The sequence below is a fragment of the Ciona robusta genome, chromosome 11 (genome assembly GCF_009617815.1).
Source record: "Ciona robusta chromosome 11, ASM961781v2".
In the NCBI taxonomy this organism is placed as follows: domain Eukaryota; kingdom Metazoa; phylum Chordata; class Ascidiacea; order Phlebobranchia; family Cionidae; genus Ciona; species Ciona robusta.
This window is the reverse complement of record NC_143245.1, coordinates 7,603,319-7,629,108: the sequence shown is the minus strand read 5'-3', so window position 1 is coordinate 7,629,108 and position 25,790 is coordinate 7,603,319. Positions and strand designations below refer to the sequence as shown.

Here is a 25,790-nt window from a genome sequence, read left to right as displayed (position 1 = left end):
TACATTAAGAATGGACCTAACTAAGCGATAAAGTCTTTCTTACACGTCATATAGTAACCTAAAACTGGCGTATAAAGATCTGAACTAAACTAACCAGGCGTGCTAATAAAAAGGTAAAAACAGAACATCCGCCCTGCAATTTATAAATAGAATACCGTTTATCATAAACTGTTAACTAAACATAACACCCATACTAAACGAAGCACGCAAATTCCCGAACACTTTTTGCAAAGAAAAAAAATAAATATATATTTAAAGTAGTAAATACACATACTTAATCTTTCGCTTGATATTAATGCGAGGAAACAGAGCGAGATCTCCCTTTTAAACGCTTATCTCGATGTTAAATTACTTTCTCGGAAATTTAGACTGTGAGTAAAAGAAACGTGTGTTGAAGCTGCATTGTGCTTTTATAACCCGCTGTGTTAAACAGTCTATTCATCGAACACGGAAGTGCTGAGTTTGCTATTTATAATATCGCAATAAATGCCTAAGTTGTTTATTAATGCAAGGACGCTTGTCCTGTTGGATATTTATTTTTCTTAACCGTTCAAAAATCTGTATATATGATCATTTCTTCCTAGACGTATATGTTTAGTCATATGGGTAAAATGGCACATAAACATCTTATATTATATTCTCTCGTGGTATTTTAGCAATTAACAACTCCGTTTTAAAATTGTCAGGATACGGTTTAACTCTGTAAATAAAATAAAAAAACACAAAAGAACAATAACCCACAAAGTAACATACATGGTAACTCGTAATCATGTTATTACTCTACTGTCGTTCCGGCCACACGAAGACAAAGCAAAGTTTTATTTAATTATCAGCTGTTCATGTATTGCGGTTATACCAAAATGCTATTATGTTACTTCTGCTAAACGCACTGTCAAATAGTATTTTATGTTGTGGTATTTTTGGCGCATCTTGTATATAAAACATTACTTTTTCCAACGTCCGTCTGCCATTCAGAGTTTTAACTTAACTTCGCCTTATTTTAAGCCAGCTTATGCATTAACCGGTTAGGCTATGCATAAAATGCCTGCGGTCTGTAGCTGATTCGGCACCACCAGGGACTACATACCATGAATTCTAGATACCAGACAAAAATCAGCAAATGTTTGACGAAAAAAGATCTATGTGACCACTTACGTGTTATGAAGCACCGTATATATATATCCTGCCGGTAACATATCACTATTTCCTAAAGGTTTTTTAATCTTTAGCCATTAAGACATTAAGAAACTATTAATAGATGATATCCTTAATACTTAAATCACGGATATGTAAAATACGTCATGTCTAACTTAATGTGTAATATCTGTATAAATGTTTTGAGAATTTGCGGCTTACTATCACGTATCCGTTAGGAGTTGCACGATTTTTGTAAATCGTTAAATTTTGCTTTTGTTTCTTTTCCTCGCAGACATGCTCAACTGAACCCTCGTGTTCAGATCGGCCTTTATCGGGATATCACGCATGCATTACGCGTATCATGGCAGTCTACGTAGCCCGCAACATATTTAGATCATCACTTGTTTATAGATCGTCGAAGGTTTCGGTTTTTGAATGACGACGGCAATTTTCTCACCTTAATGTTAATGGTGACGTGATTATACTTAAAACAAAACTTAAATTGGGTTTATGTTATTAACGAGGTAACCTACACGAAACAAAACTGAACTACGAAAATCGGTATAATGATCGAAATGATAAATAACCAACAGTAGTTAAGCACATTCCCGCCCAATGCGTTGCGGAACGTTTAACTTTAAAGCATTATAATATTTTGTAGTATGGTGGTACAACAATAAAAAGAAACATATTTGACTCATTTGATCTAGATGTGATTTTCATGCATAGCATACTCCAGTATAAGTGACCGCTTGCAAACCGAATATTATTTTTGTTGCACATCGTCGGTTAGCAAATAAACATGTTCGTTGTTTGTACATTTGCAATAAAAGGGCTCACACCGTTCTATTTTGTAGAAATTATAGGCAGACGTATAGTTTATTTGTGACATTTAAAAAGATGACGTGTCCCACAGCATGTGAACTTGCGTAATAACAGATGCGAGCAAGGTATCACAGTTTCTAAATTTGTAATTTTATCAACTATTTATAATTTAATATTCTTAGTCATACACAGTTATTTAAAATATATTATTGGATATTATTTTATTAAAACAAAAACGGTACAATCACAAATCTTTTAAAGTTTGTATTTGCATTTTTTACCAGACATTTAGCAACAAAACCTTGCGCGCATAACTTTTAACGATTCCGTTACGCTTTGGTGAACATGACACACACAGCTGATTTTTAGAAAAAAAGCAAAATCTGAAAAATTGTTTTTGTGTAGAGGATTCTAGTGTTTGTTTCGAATAGATACGGTAGTTTTGAAAAACTATGTTCTTGGGCTACTTAAGGCAGATTTATTTTAAAGTTTTTAGTCACTTTAAAAACGGTATGCGTATTTTTAGGGTTGTTTTACCCATGTAGTTTTTCTTCGGCTATTTCTATACGTTATTTTGTTTTGTTATTTACTTTTTTGGGGGTATTTAAGTAAAATATTGAAACTTACATGTATCTATTTTATGGAGGTTAATTTCTTAGTCGTATTTGTTGGTAAAAAAAATTAATTTAACTATTTTTTACCATTCAGCCAACTTTTAGGAAATTTCCAACATTTTTAAACCTTGCGTGGCAAGCGGCAATATAAGATGTCGACGTACCAGGAATACATCATGCAGAATGAGGACAGGGACGGCATTCGATGGAGTTGGAATGTGTGGCCGTCGTCGCGGCTCGAAGCCACTCGAATGGTGGTGCCGCTATCTTGTTTATTCACACCACTAAAGGAGCGTGTAGATTTACCTCCAATACAATATGAACCTATCTTGTGCACCAGACACACTTGCAGAGCTGTGTTAAACCCCCTCTGGTAGGTTTGGTTTTCGTAAATAAAACTGATCACATTTTTAACTTTTCAATAATAATAAGGTGTGAAAGACACAAATTTTCTGCGTAAAATTCTGTTGTTTACCTTACCTCCTAGTTTTCCCCACCAATCTTTAATGTCCATTTATCCATATCTTGTAATTACATGTTTTACTATAAATAATAAATATCAGATTGCCTCAAGTAAATAATTTCTTTATTTTCAGCCAAGTTGATTACAGAAGCAAGATTTGGTCGTGCAACTTCTGTTACCAACGTAACCCAGTAAGTGGCGTCTTTATCATGTGGGTGAGGTTCTAGAGCGTGGCACGCCATGGGTCCTAAGATTTCGGCCACAATTGGCTAATTAGAGCTCTAATAATAATTGAACATTCTTCATTGGAAGCTAAATTTCCCCTTACCTAGTTAAAAAATGAAGCCACTCTCTCATTTAGACTAGAGTTGGCCCATTACACCTCCCAAACACTTCCATAAGCTCATTGTTGTCTAACAAATCCACTTTAACCCAGTTTCCAGCAAGTTACGGAGCGATATCAGAGACTCATCAACCTGCGGAACTCATCCCGCAGTTTACAACCATCGAGTACCAAGTGCCTGGCTCTGCTCCCATTGGACCTTTGTTCTTATTCGTGATTGACACCTGTATGGACGAGGAAGATCTGCAGGTTTGGCTTTGATTCAAATTTATCCATTTCTGAATATAAAATAAATTTAGTGCGTATTAACTACAAATACAGTAACCAACATCGGAATAACTAAGAACCTGAGAAGAAAAGCTAAAATAAGGGAATTTTAACTTTGGCTGCTAAACTATAGTTGGTAAAACTTTAATTGAAAATTTACAACTTTTTCATTACTAGCACCCTTTCCAATTTTTACTAAAATTCTATGTTTTTTACACCTTGACACAACTACTTATATAACATTGTTTTTACTTCACAGGCAATGAAGGAATCTCTTCAAATGTCGCTTAGTTTGTTGCCCAACAATGCCGTTATCGGTCTCATTACGTATGGTAGGATGGTACAAGTGCATGAACTCGGTACTGAAGGAATATCGAAAAGTTATGTTTTCCGAGGAACCAAAGACCTCGCTGCTAAGCAGATTCAAGTGAGTTGTATTTTCCTCTGTGTAGAATAGTAGTAAATATTCCACCGATGGAGTAATGAACCAATCCTGGACTAAATCCTAAGACCCATGGCAAGCCAGCTGCGGGACCTCACCCACAAAGAACGGATGTATTTTGTCTGTCGAAAATAATAGTAGATAGTTTATTTTATTTAGACAAGTTTGTACAACAAGGCATTCTATTACAATGAGTTCTCGGTGTTATCCATTACCATAGTTAGCTGAAGTTGATATTATTCTTGCTTGAATATTTATTACAGAAGGTTCACAATTCACATTAGTATATGTATTTTTATTATTCTATTTTTTTTTTCTATTATCTGTTTCAATAATCCTATGTATATGTATAATGTTACTTGCCAATTATACCATAATGTTTGTAGTATGTGGTTTTCATTAATTACATCCAATTAATTTGTACAACGCATAATAACTTAATAATATGTTTAATAGGAAATGCTTGGTTTGAACAAAGTGGCCTCGGGTAACCCCCAACAAGGTCAACAACCTCAAGCAAGACCAGCTAACAGGTTCTATAAACTGTAGTTTTGTTTTTCAAACTTTTAAAATATACATAAATAGTAATTCTGTAACTGGGAATGGCAGGAATACTCCACAAACTCTATGGGTGCTTGACGCAGCTTCTTGTGTCTATAAAAGATGGTGTTTTATTTTTTCACACAATCACACCTACAAAAGATTCTCCCCTTTCTAAAACCTTAATTTTAGAAATTATAGTATGAATCGTATGATATAACATCTTTAAAACTTTCTAAGTTTTGCTTACTGTTGTATGCTGGAGCATTGTTTTATGTTAAGTAAGATAACACTTGTAGTTTAAATTTACATTAACATTTAGTTACATTTCCAACCTCCAGGTTCCTTCAGCCATTACATAAATGCGACATGTTTGTCACTGATTTACTTGGCGAGTTACAACGGGATCCATGGCCTGTTAGTCAAGGCAAACGTCCTGTGAGATCTGTTGGAGCTGCTCTGTCCATTGCTGTTGGTTTGCTAGAGGTAAGTGGGGAGGTTTCAATGCAAACATTACAGCCTATAGTATGTCCATATATTTGATTGTAATTTTAAAAGTTTAAGTACAAACATTTTAGCCTATTAATATAGATATATCTAATTGATCGGTAATATAATGGCAATGGGATAGTTTTATAAGTTCATTGGCGCAGTGGGAATAAAAAAAGGAGGTTTAAACTTTATTTTTAATAAAACACCGTGAATTTAAACTTTGATTGACGTACCTTAATATAATAAGAAATTAGAACTTGATCTATACTATACGAGTAAGGTTCTACAGCGTGGCTGGAACCTTAGATTCAAGCCATAATTTGCCCATTACCCTTAATCTCTATTATTCCACCACCATTCAAATACATGTTCATCTACAGTGTGCCTTTCCTAACGTAGCATCGCGTATCATGTTGTTCATGGGAGGACCTTGCACCCAAGGCCCCGGTATGATCATCGATGAAAGCTTGGAAAACACAATCAGGTCATGGTACGACATTGAGAAGGATAACAATAAATACACCAAGAAGGCAGTCAAGGTAAGTTTATATTGCAATTGAGTAAGATGGGATACCTTTGGCACATAATATCCAAATGTCCTGATCGTGTTTTAATCAATTACCAGCGGTCTATAGCAGTCACAAGAATGTGGTTTATTAATTCTTTGAATGTTCTTTATTTACTATCAAATGGAATAAGAAAATAGAACGAAAAAGTGTCCCATCTTTCCCCACCCTACTATACGGTAGTGGTAGTTACTATATAGATGGTTTGCACTTTAAATGTTTAAATTTATAAACCAGTGACATACACAAATTTGCCGCATATAAAGCTTATATACTTTAGATATACTATGGACCTAGCTTCAAATATATTCATATCCTGTTCAATAGGATGTAAAGTAATCTTAATTGCCAATAAAATATAAAACAAATGTCAATGTAATATCACCCACACTTGAGTCATCTCTCAATGTTCGGTTTACAATTTTTACAAAATCCTGTATATATACGATTTTTAAAAAGTTTTTTTTTTGAGATGTTTAAAAACAAAGCTATGTATCTCATTTTTGTTATTTTAAGAACCAAACTTATTCATACGAACATCATCAGGGTTTACCATTAGGTGTTTTTTCATTGACAAATATGAAGTGTCTTTGGCTTGTTTTTAGTAAATGATGAACCCGGTAATAAAACTAATTTTATTCAGCACTATGAATCTCTTTCTGTGAGAGCTGCCAATAATGGTCACGTGATTGACATCTATGCGTGCGCGCTTGATCAAACTGGTCTCCATGAAATGAAATGTTGCACCAACATTACAGGGTAAGGTGGCTGTACAACCTTGAATGAAGTTGTTTTGTTACTTCAACTACCAGGCATAATGTGCCTGCTTGTACTTCTGTTTTTACAGTAAGCGTGTTATAACTCCTGCTGTTTGCAGTTATAATAATAACTTAAACCTAAAAATACTACCATTTGGAACAAAAGTTGATATTTTTTAATTAAGCTCAGTAAACACGATATATTTGTTATTTGTAAAGTTTTGTGCCGTTTGCAGGTATATTAAATCAATAACTTAAAAACGCCACCATTTTGGGCGGAAAATTAATATTTTTTGATTTAGCTCAATAGCCTATTATACTCTGTTTGGGAACTAGGCCAGATTTTGTACATTACTCCACAACTTCAGCTTAGTACAGTATGTTCAATAATTATAAAGTTAGTCTCTAATTCCCTTCCCCTCCACAGTGGTATCATGGTCATGGGAGATTCATTTAACACCTCACTGTTCAAACAAACTTTCCAAAAGGTTTTCTCCAAAGACAGCAAGGGTGAATTTAACATGGCATTTAATGCCGTCATGGAGATCAAGGTAAAATATGTTTTATAAATCATAATTTAAATGAAAGACATGCATGCCCCAATAAATACATGGCATATCACTGTAGGACCTCATACGAGTAGAATAGAATGAATTCCTGGGATTTAGGCCAGATTTGGACCATTACCCCTAAACCATAGCTAGTTATGTACTTTCTATTCTATAGAATGTACTTTGCAAAAAAGTTTGACCATGTTCTGGACTAAGTATCGTAACTCTAGTAGTCAGTATGTTAATTAATTCAAGTTTGTGGCTCACTGACTAACTAAGTCTCGCAACTCCAACTAAGTAATAAGTATTATAATTCTGGACTAAGTATCGTATTCTTACAGTCAGTATGTTAATTACCTTAAAGTTACTGTCTTTCGATCTTTAACTAAACTTAATTAATACAAGTTTGTGTCTCACCGCTGAACTAACCCCCTCCTCCCAGACCTCCCGAGAAATCAAAGTGAACGGGGTTATCGGACCTTGTGTGTCGCTCAACGTGAAGAGTCCGTGTGTCTCGGAGACCGAGATCGGCTTCGGGGGAACTTCTCAATGGAAAGCGAGCGGTATCGACCCCGCCACCACTTTGTCGGTGTTCTTCGAAGTTGTTAACCAGGTATGGGTGGAATGAAGGAATGTAACCTGTTTATGTTTGGACATGGACAACAAAGTCCATTTCATATACCTAATGCCCGCCTACCAATACTGAATGAATGTAACTTGTTTGTTCTGGTATGCGTGGCAGGACACTGACAATCGTTATACCACTGATGTTTTTTACACCTTGTGCCCGCTTACCAGTTATCACGTCATTTGAAGTCTTGTATGTAACCTCATGAGTGAATACTTTTGGTCCAAATTGTTGGACATAACAGTAAAAAAATAATAACAAAAACAATCACCCACAAAGTTACATTTGTGATAAATAACTCGCAGACATGAGAAATGAAAGAGAACAATATATATATAATGTATAATTATTGTGATGTCATAATACATATTATTCCCCCACACAGCACAACACCCCCATACCACAAGGGGGACGGGGTAACGTTCAATTCATCACCCACTATGTTCATTCAAGCGGACAACGACGTATTCGGGTCACAACAATTGCCCGGAAGTATGATATTTATGATATTTCTATTTGTTTGTGGTGTTGCTATAAATTTAAATGTTTTGAGATCTGTTTTATGGGTCTATTACCCCAACACCCAGGGTGCTACCATCTAGACCCCACTGAGCAGTTTGTAGGTGCTCAACTGCTCAATAATAGAGATTATATTCTAGGTGAGGTCTTTAGTGAGGCACACCTTGGACCTGGGATGTATGTCTATGCACAGCTTTTAACCTTATAGTTAACTTCTGTATTTCTTTGCACAGCTTTTAACTTCATAGTTAACTTATCTCTTTTCTCTAATAAGACGCATGGTTAATGTAAAGCTGAAACAACATTTTCTTAACTTTCATTATATCAATACTTCCCCAGTTGGGCGGACTCAGCCACCGGCCAGGCACACGTAGCTGCAGGTTTTGACCAAGAAGCTGCTGCTGTTTTGATGTCACGTCTCGCAATCAACCGATCCGTGAGCGATGATGGGACAGATGTCCTTCGTTGGCTGGATAGGATGCTTATCAGGCTTGTAAGTCACTACTTTGTATTATATTTACTTTGGGCTTGTTAGTCACTACTATGTATCATATTTATACTTTGGGCTTGTAAGTCACTACTGTGTATCATATTTATACTTTGGGCTTGTAAGTCACTACTGTGTAGTATACTTACTTTGGGCTTGTTAGTCACTACTGTGTATTATAATACTTTGGGTTCGTATTTATTGAGAAAAACAATATTTTTAGAATTTCATAATATATACATTTTTACTTAAAAACCTATCTTAAAATTCTATCTTAGAGTTTTTATTATATTGTTGTCTTACTTGCATCCACTTAGTCTTGGTGATTAACACACAGAGCAATGTTAAAAAATCTTTATCTTTTTTGGGTTGTTTTTGTGAAATCCTCATTAATTAATAAATACAGTTTGTGTTCGTACACAAACACTCACACATACATTATCTTTCTATGGCTCACTATCATACATGGGTGTTTTATTGCAATGTAGTTCGTGTTTCCATTCAACAGGATATGTATTTTAATTTTTAGATTTAAAAAATAAAAATAGTTTCTTTGTGTTAGCCTATGCAACAATATATATGTTGTAATTTTAATTTTTGATGCAAAAAATACTAATAATTACTTTTTAAATACGCAACAATAATCATTACACAAACCCATGTTATTATTTCAGTGCCAAAAGTTCGGGGAATTTCAGAAAGATTCTCCTGAAAGTTTCAGATTTGCTGAGAATTTCTCACTTTATCCACAGGTGTTTAACTAATTTACTCGATATGTAGGAATGTAGCATTAACGACAATTGCTTGAATCCTGTTGTCACTAATGAATTGTTTAAATTGTCATAATTTTAAGACTGTCGTTTGGCTGTTGGTTTCATTCTCTTCGTTGTTTTAACAACATGATGTTTGCTTTAAATAAATAATAAAATCATGTTAAGATTCAATTAAATTTTTTTAAATATTTTTCAAATTCTTTTTCAATTATTTCAAGTCAAAAATATTATGATTCAATCAAAAATTATATAATGTATCATATTTCCCACAGTTCATGTTCCACCTTCGAAGATCCAGTTTTCTCCAAGTATTCGGACACAGCCCAGATGAGATCGCTTATTATCGATACCAGTTTAATAGGCAGGATCTCACTAACTCACTCATCATGATGCAGCCAGTGTTGTATTCATATTCATTCAATGGACCTCCTGAGGTTCGTACATGTTAGAACAACAGCCATATACTTTATCATTGTTGAAACCTAACTTTCCCTTAGTATTTTTGTTATCCTATATATGTATGTATATAGTAAGTTCAGTAATGGCTACTATTCGAAACTAGCTTGAGCATATATTGTTGTCACTTTGCAACACGCGATTTATGCCAAATTTGGCCCATTGCCCAATACTTATTAATTTCCCCTTAAAACATGTCACAGCAGACCTTGGGGTTAAATACTTGTCCAATGTTTAACTCAGTGAATGTTACATACAAATATCATATAGTGTGTAAACACATAACATCCCCATATTCCTAAGGGGACGAACAAGCCTCCCCACCTCCCCTAACAAGGCGCCTATACTAACCCATAAACTATTACAGCCAGTCTTATTGGACAGTACAAGCATACAAGCGGACAAGATCCTTCTGTTAGACACTTTCTTCCAAGTTCTCATCTACCATGGAGAGGTAACTGTTTTAATTTAAAACTATAAATTTCATTTCAAGTTTTATTTAATTTTTCTGTTTATCTAATTTATTTATTTTTCGGCCATTTTAGCCTAAAAAGTTTGACGATTTGGATATTGAAGGCCTTCCAATTTTTCTATATCCCCTTAACCCCATTCACATACAAACAATGCCCATTATTACAGACAATAGATCAATGGAAGAAGGCTGGGTACCAAGAGAAACCCGAATATGAAAACTTCCGTCAACTAATGCAAGCACCAGTGGATGACGCACAAGATATACTCGCTACCAGGTTTCCAATACCAAGGTAAAGTAGTTGATTATATAAACTGTGATTCAACTTTGAATACATTGCCCTTATGCTGTGTATCAATTTTCCATTTGTTTTACTCTTATTAGGTTTAAGCGACATCCTTTTTCTTCTTTAAGGTGATTGGTTTCATCTTGTATTCGGAGATATATAAAAATGTTATGTTATGTGTTCTTTATGGGCGGTTAGGTAAATGTTAACCATATTATGTATAAAATGAATGCCCTGATACCAAACCCCAAATCTAACATATATATATATATATATACCGTAACCTAAAACCTTACTAAAACCCCTACAATCTAACCCTATTCATAAATAAATACCCCTTAACCCCTAAAACTCCGAAAACATACCCCACCATCTAACCCCCTATATATAAATCCTAACACCTAAAACTCCGAAACCATACCTCAATAAAGTAACCCACATGTATATATATACATATATGGATATATATTATACCCTAACTCCCATATACCCCACCATCTAACCCCCTATATATATACCCTAACCCCTAAAACTCCGAAACCATACCTTAATAAAGTAACCCGCATATATATATATACATATATGGATATATATTATACCCCCATATACCCCACCATCTTACCCTAACATATATATTATACCCTAACTCCCATATACCCCATTAGATACATCGAGACCCAGCATGGCGGGAGTCAGGCCCGCTTCCTCCTCCACAAAGTCAACCCGTCACAAACCCACAACACGATGTGGGGAGGTGGTCAACAAGTGAGTCACAATATCTGTTAATTCTTGTTGGGGGAAAAAGTTTTTATATACTAGTGTAGGGGGGTAGGGGGACGGGAGATGGGACGCCTTTTTAATATATTTTCTCGTCCCATTTGTTAGTAAACAAAAAACATTCAAAGAATTATAAAACCGCATTCTCACGACTCTCATAGACCGTTGTTAGTTGTTTAAAACACGATCAGGATATTTGAATATTATGTGCTAAAGGTGTTCCATTTCCCCCCCTACTATAAATCTATTTAGCCGTTTATGTTATAACTCGACAGTAAGCATGAGGTGTACACATACGAGACAGCTTAAACATAACTAACCTATCGTTAACAATTACCAATAACTTGTCACATAGGATGGATCCGCCCCTGTACTGACAGACGACGTCAGCTTACAAGTGTTCATGGACCACCTTAAGAAATTGGCTGTATCTAGCTCCACGTAAGAATTGCCCCTGTTACGTCACAGTGCAATACCATTACCGCTTATGATAACATTTTAATCGAAAGTAGAATAAACGAAGTGCTCAAGTTTTATAGCTTTGTACAAATACAAGATGTATGAGAATATATTGTGGTTGTTTCAGCGGAGGCTGCGAACGAGACCGTGTTTGTTTATACACATTTGCATTTATATTATTTCCCACGTACATGTGTGGGACTTGTGCTTTTGCGGCATGCATCAAAATTGAATATAGCCCGGTTTCGCTATTGGCGAAAAAAACAAAGAAAAAAAGAATATTAAAGTATTTTAAGCGTTCTTTAGGCATCTTTTTGTGATCTTAAAGAACCAACGTATCGTCCTACTTGCCGTTAATAAGTTTATTTTAGACATAATACACTTGGCGGCACACCATATACGTTATGTTCTTGATATATTTTTTAAAACAAACATAAAGTCCGTACATATAATGCAGAAGGTCTGCATCAACAATGACATAGTTTTGAGCAAGCCGAGCCCGTATCTCCTTCTGTTTTTCTCTGTATAAACATCGATACGTTTACTTTTACAAGCTAATGCACTTTAAGTCGTAGCCTCGCTTTGAAAACTCAAGCAAGCTATACTTGCTGCAAACATCATATGATATGCAGCTGCATTACTAAACATCAATGAAATATAATGCACATAAACTGGTTATGAACGGTGTTTATACCTTAAAAGCAAAATACGATATTTAAACTATAGGTTAAATTACTATTGGTATATAAGACGTTGTATACAGTATGTGTTGTATCATTTTCGGCATATATGAATGAATGTAACTTATTGTATCCTCGCGTGGCCGGAACACGACAGTCGTTATCACACGGGTTTAACACCTCGTGCCAGCTTACGAATTACCATGTATGTTACTTTGTGGATGATTATTTTTTGGGGGAATTTTTCATTTTTTTATGTATGGCTGATAATTTGGACAACCCATTAGTGACCATTGGATTGGAGCAATTGTCGTTAAGTGTCTTGCCCAAGGACACATACGCCCATAATGGTAGCAGCGACGTGCCTTGAACCCATTACCTAATGGTTACAGGCAGGCGCGCTAACCACTACGCCACGGCGCCGGACATATATTGGGTCACTAAGGATTTTTTTCGTAGTTTATTTAAGGTGAATTCTATTTTTTATCCGCAGCAGTTACCCGACGCCAAGGTTCAGTAATTAGCGCACTTGCTTCTTAACTGGAGGTTTATAATTCCGAGGCTTTACGCTGCTATTTCTGCAACATTACTAGCGTGTATAATGGTAATTTGTAACCCGTAAGCTGGCACAATGTGTATAAAAGAGAACCCCACCGTGTTATAATGACTGTCGCTTCCGGCCACGCGAGGATGAATAAGCTACATTAATTCATCGACTTTGCCTCAATTACGTGATTAATTTGAATCACTCTACTTGGCATTAGGTGTCTCTGGGGGTGACGCCCACGCATTTAACTGATCGACAATAAAACGATCAGTAAAACACGGGAATTGTCGTGGTTTAACATTATTCTAATAACATTGGATAGGATTGTATGCAGTTAGCTCATAATATTTCATATTTTCTGGTCGTGTTTATAAAAATTAATAACGCTGTTTTAAGGCAGCGAGTGAACGCATGAATATTTCTGTAAATATTCTTTGTTTAATACCAAATGGGACGCTCGGAAACACATGCATCCAGGATACGTCATCGTTGTAAGCCGGAACAATTTGTCATTTTTAGATGAGGTTTTATTTTTGTTTGTAATTGATCTACAAAAATATAATAATACGTGAATATAAATCCATTGTGGCCATAACCAGAATCATCTGTTGAAAAGCCCATTTTCCAAAAATGTATTAAGAATCGATTTAAAAACAGAAAAAAAATCAGTTTTGAATTAAAAACACCGATCGGCTTATATATTACGGGGTTTTCTCATTTTACCCCACATAACTATACGCACAATTAAACAGCGCAGCACGACCTTTTGTTAATAAAAACATCACTTTCGTTCATCAAGGCGTGTTTTAATGTATTAGCAGACTTGGGATCCTACGTTATTAAAGCAATGCATTCGTGTATTGGGTCCCAGCCGTGATTAAAACGTCCCCATTAACTATTGAATATATGATGTCCCATTAGTGGCTGTAAACATGGGATATATCAAGCGTCCTTGTGGACCGATTACACCAGAAAGCATCATGTTCCGTTCATGAAATATTAAACATTAATTTGTTCTATCAGAGATTGCGCTATGGCGGATTTAGATTACCCGATGTCCTCGCGTTAGCCGCTAATTACAATACATTGGTATTGCAAAATGCATGTGACGTCACAATAATCATAGTTGTACCTTCTAAGTACCTGTGAGACGTGGTCGCGGATTTGGCGTTCTTTCTCTCTCTTGCGTAATCCCCGCGAGAAAGATTTGCTTTTCTTGTGAAGCGCGCGAGACAGACTGACTTTTTTCAAACTTATCTCAAGCCCAACGGCATAGATATGCGCGCATCTCAATCCGGTGCAGCGTTGTATTGCATGGCTAGCGTTGCAGGTCGAAGCTATGTTAGTTTGACATCAGGGGAACCAGGTTACAGAAGATAAAGCTGATGCATGTTTTGCTGTTGATCCCATATTCTTTGTTGCACTATAATAATGGCTACAATCTTCGCCATCGTTTTCGAAGAGATAAATAAAAACTATTTTGCTGAAATCCCATAGCAGGTTACGGAATACAACTCAGGTTAGATCAGATGACTTTCTGGGGAAGATTTTAGCACAGTCAATTAGTTGTAGGGGGAAAGGCGAGACACCTTTTTGGGGAAGGCGGGACACCTTTATAGCACATAATGTCCAAATATTCTGATTGTTTTTTGAACAACTAACAACGGTTAATCGTGAGGATACGGTTTTGGGCAACATATTTAATGATCCATATGTAAGAGGGTAAGTCCTTAATCGTTTTGTATAGGAGGGTTCTCAACAGCGCTTATAGATGCATCGTTGTATATTAAAACATGTATTAAGCTTCGGATACACGCAGGCTTAAGTGATATTTTATGAAGCGTCATATTTCCTGTATGTTGTATAAAATTTAAGCTGGTGATGACCGACACGGATGCGAGGAAGGCGGTCCGGCTTCTGTCAGTATCATCATTCAACATCGAGCAATGGAAACACTCACTAACTGACGGGCAGTGGAATGGCAATTCCGTTACCGCAGCCCCTCTTATAAATCGATCTTCAGAATTCAACTATGAGATAATGTATTCCAATTCATCCCAACAGCAGTCAAGCCAAAGTGAAGCCACCGCTTCCATTGTAGCAATATGCATTGTATCAGCGCTTGCAAGCGTGCTTACAGTCGGGGGCAACGTAATGGTGATCGTGTCCTTCGTTATAAACAGATCACTCCGAACAGTCAACAACTACCTGCTTCTAAGTCTGGCAGCGGCGGATCTTCTCATAGGTCTGGTGTCCATGAATCTATTCACAGTGTTCATTGTGAGCGGGAGTTGGAACTTGGGCGCCGTGTTGTGCGACTTATGGTTGGCCCTTGATTACGTTGCAAGCAACGCTTCAGTGATGAACCTGCTTATAATATGCCTCGACCGGTAAGCCTGATTTTTCCATTGCTTTTGTTTTACCATTAAACCAGATGACATGTAATATCAATCAATCAGGTCACCCGAGACTGAATGAATTTATTACACGTTACTTATACAATCCTACGTCGCATCGATTTTAACCAGACTTAACATGTTTCGCAATTCCTAGATTTTTCCTAACATTATAAATAACCGCAGGATCGCGCCTTAAATCGGGTTCGGCCGTCCGCGCGATTTAAATGAAAGTAAATTATTTATAACTTCGTGTCGGGTTTGGCGCTAATGAAATTTCTACCCTGTGAATTAGGCTGCAGTTGGATTTTTATTGTTTCGTAACAAGCAATAATTTGTGTGAAATCTGGAACGTTTCTTTATGACGTCATAATTGCGTGAACTGAGTTGACATTCGAGAATATTGGGCGCTTGTACGGACTCCTCTTTCGGGAATAACATTATTGGCACTAATTGGGAGTTAACGCAAACTTATTTTTTTAAATCAATGCAAAACAAACGAATTACTCGGCCTAATTAGTTGTCTTTTGGCGGTAGGGGTGGTTGAGGTGCAACGTTCACGCCTTTTATCAAATAAGTATCTACTTCTGTTGTTCAATCTTTAGCGAGTGGATTTTAGACTCTCGTTTTACCCTTACTTCCCGTATTGTTTACGTATTCTTCTGACATTCACAACTGCAAAATACGAGAGAAAACAAGTTTCTGTTATAAGCCATGATGTCTGTAACTAAGTTTTTCATTTGGAACTAAAATGTGGTTTAATAATTTCACATTCTGCATAGCTGTTCGATTTAAGTTAATTTTAGGTGTTTTTTACTTCTAGTTTACATGGAGTGAAACCCATACTGGATGTGAGTTCATTTGAAAATAAAATGTAAACTTTCGACCAAACTAAATAAACTCTTAAGCGTTTTCTCAGTATGTTTTTGTTTGATTTAATCTTGAGTGTTTTTTCATTTCTATTTGATGTACGCTGAAGTTAAGTCCAGGTCAGCACCATGCTACGTGGGATGCTAATAGCTCCCGGCATGGACCAGGCTTTTGATCAAAGCTGAATAATTTATGAACTTTCGCGTCTCGAAGAATTATTTTGGAATGCCTCAAACGTGCATTTAAAATTAACTTTATTACTCCTGACCAAGGTAATCGCCGCTATAACATGACTTGTGTTTTTGCAATTAAAAATCCTACTCTAATTTGCACAAATGCTAACAGCGTGTTATAACGGTATTGCAAAGTCTCACACAAGAAAACCCTTGATGTTTAGTATATCTATATCGAACCTAAAACCTATAATTGAGACATTTTCAGTATCACTATATAAACATTGCGAAATCCTTTCCGTACTTAGCGTCTAGCTGGTCTAGTAACGTCCAAATTAAATCTATGGCGACCCTTGTCTGACGGCCTGGAGACGTTTATGAGATTATAAGAGGACTTCCAACCATAACCAATCTATAATGCATAGGTTCCGTCGGCCGTACGCACCACGTAACGTATTCGTTTCCAAAGCATCTAACGCGTGGTATTTGAGCTCGATTGTTTATATAACACCGTCAACACATTATATCGCATATATCTCCTATAATCGTGTTTTAGCATGTAACAACGCTCTTTATGAATCAGAAGGATACGGTTATATAATTATGTATATACTTTGCTTACTACCAAATGGGACGATTAAAGGAAACCTAAACATGTACCATCTTGCCCCAACCTACTATACCAGTACTTCCCGTTCTTTATATATTTTATGTTACCACAGTTCTATTTATATGGATTAGACTTTACATGCGGTGGGCCACGAACCGCAATTAAATAAGCATTGGCACGCAGCAGATTAACCAATCAATGAACGAAAGTTTAGGACCTATGGTTTCTATACGAAACTTTTGTTGCGAGAAAGCTATACGTTTGTTACGTCACATTTATCCTTGTTTTGTAACTAGTCGTACTTATTTATTGATTTTTAAGTGTGGCCGAAACTTGTAAATTTTATTTTTCCCTGAAGTAATTTGATTTAGTTTTGCAATGCTTAAGAGCAATAATAAATCAAACACAAATCGTTATTCTACTGACTTTCCCGCCTCAAACAAACAAATTGATTTGTGCTGAACGAAAGGAAGCTTCTTTTAAAATGGAATCCTCCAGCCAGCAAGCATTTGTTGAGAAGCATCATGTAGATGTATTCTTCAACATGGGAAGGCTATCTTTCCCCATGAGACCATGATTAGCTTATTCCCTTCATTAGTCATCTGTGCTTGCTGTGTCGGCTTGGAACACGCAGGGCATGATGAGCCTGCATCAACTAATTCAATCGATCTTTCCACTTTGGCTTTGCTCTTGATCCAATGAAAGCAACAGAGGACTCAGAATGTTAAGGAATTTTCTAAAAAAGTTTTTGATGCGTTTTCACCCCGAATGTATTACTTAATGACGTCTCCATGTTATCGCAGATTTATTTGTATTTTATCCGCTGTCGGAGTGACACATCGATTTTATCCTATACGCTGTAGGCTACACATACACTATGAGCTATTTGTATTGTATTGGCACACGTAACCGTGTGTTACCCACTCTAGTAAGGACACACAGGTTATATAGGCATGTCACTTAAATGTTTTTAATGCTATTTTACTTTACCATAGGGTATGTGTAGATTTTAAAATTGATTCGATGATTGATTGATTCGATGCGTTTCCGTATTTCACCGTTGCATTAATATCCTACCTCGTTAAATACCTCATAGCTATTGTATCGGTTCTATACAGTACGCATAGTGTTATCGCTGCGTGGTAAATGCACCCTTGTTTATTGACATACGTTACTTAACTGTTTCGGATGCATTTTCCGCATTGCAAATGCCTATAATGGATATGATGCTTTTGGGTAATTCTCCTTGAAGTGAAAGCTATACTGCAGCTAGTTGTATTTTAATATGTCAGAGCCCAGTGATTTGCATGTCACCTTGATCTGATGATTTTGTACACGCAAAGCTATATGCAGTGACATAGCTTCTACTCTTTCTACATTTGTAAGCTACCCTGCTTCTTATACCCTTTTTTACATTAATTTATTTTTGTATCTTCGATTACAAATGTCAGAAAATATGCCAAAACGTTAACACGGAAAGTAACGGTAATTTAACGCCTGTCTTTCGGCAAGCTACAGCACAAACAAACGAAATCTACAAAACCTTTGAATAAAAAGCGTGACTGACGCCTAAATCGTTTGCTATAAGTTAATTTAAAATAAAAACTTTCTCATTTTAGTCTCAATTGGTGGTAATAATGTCGTTTACACGTAACCGTGTGTTACCCACTCTAGTAAGGACACACAGGTTATATAGGCATGTCACTTAAATGTTTTTTATTTAACCAATTTTACTAACTAAAAAGAGAATGAAAACACGGTCTTTCTAACCCCAACCTACTATACTTACAAAGTTATTTAACGCATTTTCTACTATGCAGGTATTACTCCGTCACGAAACCGGTGGAGTACAGAAACCGGCGCACCCCAAAACGTTTTATCACGGCTATTATTGGTGCATGGTCCATATCTTTCATACTGTGGGCGCCGTGGGTCATATTCTGGCAGTTTATTGTCAATGAACGGACAGTCCCGAATGTGAGTTTATATTTGGAATTAATACATTGATTTTAGGTCGTATTCAGACGGGTTAATTTACTAGCTTGATCAATATTACTCGTACACGGCTCTGTCATGTCATCATTTGAATGCTCATTTGATCTAATTTTGAAGAGGCGTTTTAAAACTTACCGCTAAATCGGATTTGTGGTTTAGATTTATAAACACACGATCCTAATTAGTCGCCTCAGGTGTCTTGCGAGATACACATTATAAATATTTTAGTACTATCATCCTGGATTGCCTGTTTTGCGGATTTCACGAAATGTATAAACGTCCGAATCAAGTATACGTTGCAAGACCCCATTAGAGCGTTGAATGTTACACCCCCACTGTGTCTTGTCGTATATAATTTTACACGTTACGCCTTCCTTTCGATAAGACTGTAGTCTGTTTGCTTTAAACCCCGCTTAATTAAAATTGATGATTAAATTCATGGAGCAATATCCTCCCTATTTGCATTGCCATCAATCCAATTGTCTTCTGCGGTGACGTAACTGAGAGTGTGTGTGACGTAACTGAGAGTTAATTTTCATAATTTGAAGATAAGGTAAAGTGATTAATATTTCACCTAGCCTGTTACTTTTGCATTATTTATCTCGAAGCAAGCTCTCGGTGTCACGTGGTACGCGAGCCCCGAAAATTCGAGAGGTCGCTCCCAAGTAATCTTTCAATCCATCAAACCATGAGACAGGCCCTGGTTATTGGCTTAAAAACTTTAAAAAACACTTAAAGGGTCGATATAAAAATTATACTATGCTTATATAACCGTTTTGAATTTCTGGGTATAAAACTTCTTATAGTGCCCACTGTCAAGTTAATTATAACATGAGTGTCTTCTTATACACCAGACACACATGGTGTATTCATACACCTCATGCTCACTGTCGAGTTATAACATGGGTGTCTTCTTATACACCAGACACACATGGTGTATTCATACACCTCATGCTCACTGTCGAGTTATAACATGGGTGTCTTCTTATACACCAGACACATGGTGTATTCATACACCTCATGCTCACTGTCAAGTTATAACATGAGTGTCTTCTTATACACCAGACACACATGGTGTATTCATACACCTCATGCTCACTGTCGAGTTATAACATGAGTGTCTTCTTATACACCAGACACACATGGTGTATTCATACACCTCATGCTCACTGTCGAGTTATAACATGGGTGTCTCCTTGTACACCTGACAAACATGGTGTATTCATACACCTCATGCTCACTGTCAAGTTATAACATGAGTGTCTTCTTATACACCAGACACACATGGTGTATTCATACACCTCATGCTCACTGTCGAGTTATAACATGGGTGTCTCCTTGTACACCTGACAAACATGGTGTATTCATACACCTCATGCTCACTGTCAAGTTATAACATGAGTGTCTTCTTATACACCAGACAAACATGGTGTATTCATACACCTCATGCTCACTGTTAAGTTATAACATGGGTGTCTACTGTCTTCTTATACACCAGACACACATGGTGTATTCATACACCTCATGCTCACTATATTTAGTTATAACATGGGCGTCTTCTTACACACCAGACACACGTGGTTTTTATAAACCCCATGCTCACTGCCAAGCCACGCCTTTCGACCTATCACTCTTATTTATTTCCAGGACAACTGCTACGTTCAGTTCATCAAAGACAGCAAACCAATGGCGGTTATAACGGCACTTGCTGCATTCTACTTGCCCGCTACTGTAATGTGTGTCTTGTATTGGAAAGTCTATCTTGGGATTAAAAACAGAAGAAAGTAAGACAATCTTATTTAAGGATTAAATAAATAAATATATAAAGCTTAAAAATTGCTCCCAAAATGATTTGGTAACTCGTAAGCTGGCACGTAGTATGAACACAAGTGTTATAACGACTGTCGTTTTCAGGGCATGCGAGGATAAATCAAGTTACATGCATCTATTCATATATTAAGGTTATAGTACTTTGGTAATATGTATACCTTAAGCACATAATATTCTATATTTCCTTATCGTGTTTTAAATTATTAACAACGGTATTGTTGGAAACACTGACTTGATGCAATAACCTGCGTTCCTTGGGAAACGCGACGTCATTTTGAACGTAATCAGTAAAACGTATACACGTCACTGTGGCGGGAATTTTCAGCCGCAGACTTCATTGAAGTATATTTATAAACATAGGGCGGAAACAAGCGGTTTGGCGGGGGATGCGGGGTCGGCAGATTTAGCCCTAAGAATAAATAAAGTTATTTACGCCCTGAAATGAAGTTTGCTTATTACATAAGTGTGACATCGTTAATTCTTATTAAATCCGTGACGTCATTGTTTTTGGAGCGTCATTTATTTGATAATGTGTAACGATGTTATGAGTACTTTTCTTGTAAAAGCATTAGTCGTAAATAAATGCGTAATGTAATTTATCACCCAATACCAAAGGTATAAATAGTAGGTTCAACGGTCGGCCTTTAAACTGCTGTTATTTTCCGCACCCTCTTATCCATAGCGTGTTTTTATGACTGTCGGTTTGTTGCAAAGTCCTTCTCTCTATTGTATTAATGATATGATCTCCCTTATCGTATTTAAAGAGAAAACATGTAATCGATATGAAATTAATTAAATAGTGGGGTAAAATAAGAAATTCTGGGTTTTCGTGTTTATACGTTTCTAAATACTCAAGCTGGACAAAACGAATATTAAAATCATTATGACGTCACCTAATACTGATGCTAATATGATGACGTCATACTAAAAGTCATCGTCACTACCTGTGTATAAATTTTCACGACAAGTCTATAAACATTTGTGTGGCAGTGCGAAACCAAATTATATCACTTATAGTACGGTGGGGGTTGGGAAACCTTTAACACCTATTATCCATCGGTATCCTAATCGTGTTTTGAACAATTAACAACGGTCTATGGGAGTCGTGAGGATACGGTTTATTGTTATTTTAAGTGTTCTTTGTTTACTACCAAATGAGAAGAGAAAACAGAATGAAAAGGTGTCCCATCTTTCCCCATCCTACTATATGAATGAAAGTTACACATTGCAAATAAGAAATTGTGTATTTGTAACTTTGGTCACAAGTGTTAAGAGCCAAAAAAGAAGTGGAACTATCATGCAAATTGCAGAGGATAAATGTCAAAACATAATACGGGTATCGTGGAGTCGCAATTTAAATTGTAATAAAAGGGTATACGATCATCGTATTAAGTATAAATAAGGCGAAGTGAGGAAATGAAACGACGGGCGTTGAAACCGAACTAAGTGCAAGAATTAGGTATATTATCGTGAAGTTAATTTGACGTTTAATTTTTTCAATAACGAAGATCATGTTAATTAATAATTACAAAGAGGCGACAGTTTAAACAAAACGACACGTTATATGGATACAAATATTAAACTTATTGGTTTACAAATAAAAGTATGCTATAATGCCGTGGGTATAATAATTATTTAAGTTTGTGCCTTTGGTTATGCAACTTTATTTTACCCCTTGGGGTAGTGTAAAAATTACATTAAAAGCAGTAGCCTACATTTGAAAATGTCCTAACGACTGTTAAAGAGTTGTTAATTGTTAAAATACTAATATGAAACATGGGATATATGTGGTAACGGTATCCACTTTACGTCACGGTACTATATTATTTATAGTTTATGCTCCGTGTTTCCTTTAAACAGGATATTGTTTTATAAATTGCTCCTTCGGTGACTTGTGCGTTAATTAGTTTGAGAGGGTTTTACAAAAATCAATTTGTAATTTCATTAAAATTTCTTCCAGGAAACTGTTAAGGATGAAAGAGATTAAAGTCGCGAAAGATAATTCGATTATCTCAGGAAGCGAGGAAGAACATCCGAGTAATAGCTCCGAGAGCCATCTGAAGACCAACCCGAGGAAAGATGAAAAGATGAAACTAAATGGGAAGGGCATCACTGGACGAGTTCGAGGTTTCTTTCAACGGAAGCGAGACATGTTAGTTCCGAACGAAAACAACTTTCTGCTTGGTGAGAAACGACTTGTTTCAAAGACGGCAACGACGAAAATCGATGATCAAACGTCGGTTGCCAAGCCACAGAACGGGACACAAGCCTTGCCTGTTATGGAGGTTCCTGCTGTGAATTTGGACGAGGGAAATGGGGAGGAAATAAGCGCGAATAAAATAAACGAATGCAGGAAGATAGCTTCAAGCCATGTAAAGACTTTGGCGTCGGAGATTTACAAGAACGAGAACGCGGCATTAGATTTACCGCCGGTTGAACCTCAGCCAGTAGAAGAAGGAAACGTATTCAACGATTCGGTTTTTGCTTCCCCTGCCGATCCACCAACCCCTTCTGATGAGAGCCCAGCCCACGTGCTTAAGAATTATGACGCGGGCGGGGAAGTCCCTGAGCCGTCCGTGAGGATGACGTCACCCAATGACGTCACCGGTGCAAGGCAGATGTTAGTGGCGGTAATACGTCAGAGACACGGATACATCGAGGAAAAGGTAGAAGCCAAGAATGCAATCGACAACATGGAAGATGATTCGAGCGACTTCGAAACTTTTGATTGCACTAATGGCAACTTAATTATTGAGAACAACGCTAAGTCACCAAAGCGGCATTCCTTTAAGTCTTACAAGGGGAAAACCAAGCGACGTCGTCTCCCGTCCTTACCTGCACAGCCGACTACTATTACGCCTCAAACAAAGAAATTCGTGGCACCCATCAACAATGGCTCCCCGAAAATTCCCATCGTGGACAAAAAGTAATAAGAATCTATGTGATTTTTTTGTGGCGTGTTTCTGTTACGTCATCTTAATGGAAGCAGCCTTATATTGAAACTTTAAGAACTAGAATGAAATGGTTCGGCGCTCGCGTCGTAACCAGATAATACGGGTTCGATGCTCGACGCTGCTACTTTTCTAGCTAATGTGTAATGGGCAAGACACTGAACGATAATTTTAACTCAGTGGTCACTAATTGGTTGACCAAACTGTCAGCCACACACAAACACCCATAAAGTTACCTATGTATAGTAACTTATAGGTGGGCACGAGGTGTATGAAACAGAACACTCATGTTACAACTTCTGAAGTTGACCCCTCCCCCCCTCACATGCGGTAAAGCTACATACGTCCATTCCAATTTGTCCACAAATAAAAATATATAACTTTACAGGAAAACCGAAGAAGAGGAAATGAAAATTGAAAAACCAGAAGATCAAGAAGATCATGGATGCGAAGGAGAATTGGAAAAGAAAGATAGTCAGTGCAGCGACGTTCTTCTTGGGCCTCCGGTGTCCCGATCTGCTGAGCAATTTTCGACAAGTGCAATTACCAAGTCGTACCAGAGCTTTGTTCGAAGCCCCTCCAAGGAAAATGGCGCAAAGCAGGATTTAGCTGAGACTTCAAGCAGAAGCAGAACTAACAGTGGAAAGGTCATGTTCATACGGAGACAAATCAAGGAGAAAAAATCGTCAGATACAGAAAGTGCCGCTGATGTTGGCGGGGTAATTAAAGTCACGGAGAGGTTGAAGCTGCAGGTAGTGAAGAAGAAGTTGCAATCATTAAATAAGGAGACAAAAGCTGCGAGATTGTTGGCGTCGATTCTTGCAGCATTCATTTTGCTCTGGCTACCATACAATATCATGGCACTGATCGAAGCGTTTTGTCCATTATCTGAAAAATGTATTCCTGATCTAGCTTGGAGCTTTGGGTACTGGTCATGCTACCTTAACAGCACGCTTAACCCTGTATGTTACGCAATGTGCAATAAGAATTTCCAGGAGACATTCAAGTTTTTACTTTCCTTGAAATGGGTCCATCCAGACCACAGACGATTCCGACCACAAATGGTTTGAATCATGGCTGAAAGTAACTATCTGTATCAGTTGTAATCAATATACTGATTAAGGGATACGAAGCCATTGGTATTCAATGACAGCAATGTTCCATTACATTAAAACGAACGGATGTCAATATTAAGTGACCCAGAATTGCGCGCATCTCCTACATTATGCATCACTTATTCACCAACATCGGGAAATCAAGAGGTAAAGGCGGGGACAGCGCGCCCAAACCCCCGAGAAATAATTGGATTGCTCGTCGGTAATTGCGTTTTGAATGCTGCCGCTCTAACTGCAATTGCTTTAACTTAGAATTGATTATTGGTTGCCCCTAATTTTCTTTAACAACAGCGGCCAGTTCGTCTATCTTGAGCATTATTGTGATCGAATTTTGACGCCATTCAGTCGCATTGACTAAAAAGGTCATCAATGTTTAATAACCAGCCACCCAACGTTCCCAACTTCGTTCCACTTTCCTTTCGTTCTAATTGTCGCTCCCCATTATATTTGCTGCCCTGTGCCGCACATGGAATAGAGAATAAATAAATTAAAACAAAGTGAAAGCAATATCGTGTCTTAAATTGTCTGGTGCCCCTGACGCAAAATTAACACCCTCAACGGTAATTAATGTTAAAAAGGGTAACGAGCAATAACTTCAATCGATTTCTTAAAGAAGGACTATCGTGGCATGACCGGCGAGGATAGAAAGGACTATCGTGGCATGACGGCCTGGCCACGCTTCTTTCGAGACCTTATCCGAAGTAAATGTGTTTGCAGGGGTAATAGGTTAATCCTGGCCTAAATCCCAGGACTCAGGTCACTAGTACC

At 37.1% G+C, this 25,790-nt stretch overlaps 2 protein-coding genes across 3 annotated transcripts; both read left to right on the top strand.

Moving 5' to 3' along the window:
• The first annotated feature begins 2,649 nt into the window (after nucleotides 1–2,649).
• Nucleotides 2,650–11,965, top strand: LOC149729004 (protein transport protein Sec23A-like). The gene is made up of 18 exons (XM_089889329.1): nucleotides 2,650–2,949; nucleotides 3,173–3,230; nucleotides 3,476–3,631; nucleotides 3,909–4,076; nucleotides 4,548–4,624; nucleotides 4,973–5,117; nucleotides 5,504–5,662; nucleotides 6,333–6,448; nucleotides 6,875–6,998; nucleotides 7,441–7,611; nucleotides 8,012–8,118; nucleotides 8,485–8,638; nucleotides 9,307–9,384; nucleotides 9,678–9,839; nucleotides 10,229–10,315; nucleotides 10,501–10,625; nucleotides 11,285–11,384; nucleotides 11,752–11,965. Exons 1-18 carry the CDS (start codon nucleotides 2,729–2,731, stop codon nucleotides 11,839–11,841), a joined length of 2,298 nt encoding a protein of 765 aa, XP_089745455.1. The 5' UTR covers nucleotides 2,650–2,728; the 3' UTR covers nucleotides 11,842–11,965.
• Nucleotides 11,966–14,666: 2,701 nt separating this feature from the next.
• Nucleotides 14,667–25,529, top strand: LOC149729003 (muscarinic acetylcholine receptor M5-like). Of its 2 annotated transcripts, XM_089889328.1 has the most exons (6): nucleotides 14,667–14,804; nucleotides 15,266–15,472; nucleotides 18,952–19,108; nucleotides 20,774–20,910; nucleotides 22,917–23,882; nucleotides 24,296–25,529. In XM_089889328.1, the coding sequence occupies exons 2-6, from the start codon at nucleotides 15,339–15,341 to the stop codon at nucleotides 24,975–24,977; spliced, it is 2,076 nt and encodes a 691-aa protein (XP_089745454.1). In that variant the 5' UTR covers nucleotides 14,667–14,804; nucleotides 15,266–15,338; the 3' UTR covers nucleotides 24,978–25,529. The 2 variants fall into 2 exon arrangements, with proteins under 2 accessions (XP_089745454.1, XP_089745453.1); XM_089889327.1 differs by lacking the exon at nucleotides 14,667–14,804 and having other exon boundaries at nucleotides 14,824–15,472.
• Nucleotides 25,530–25,790: the final 261 nt, after the last annotated feature.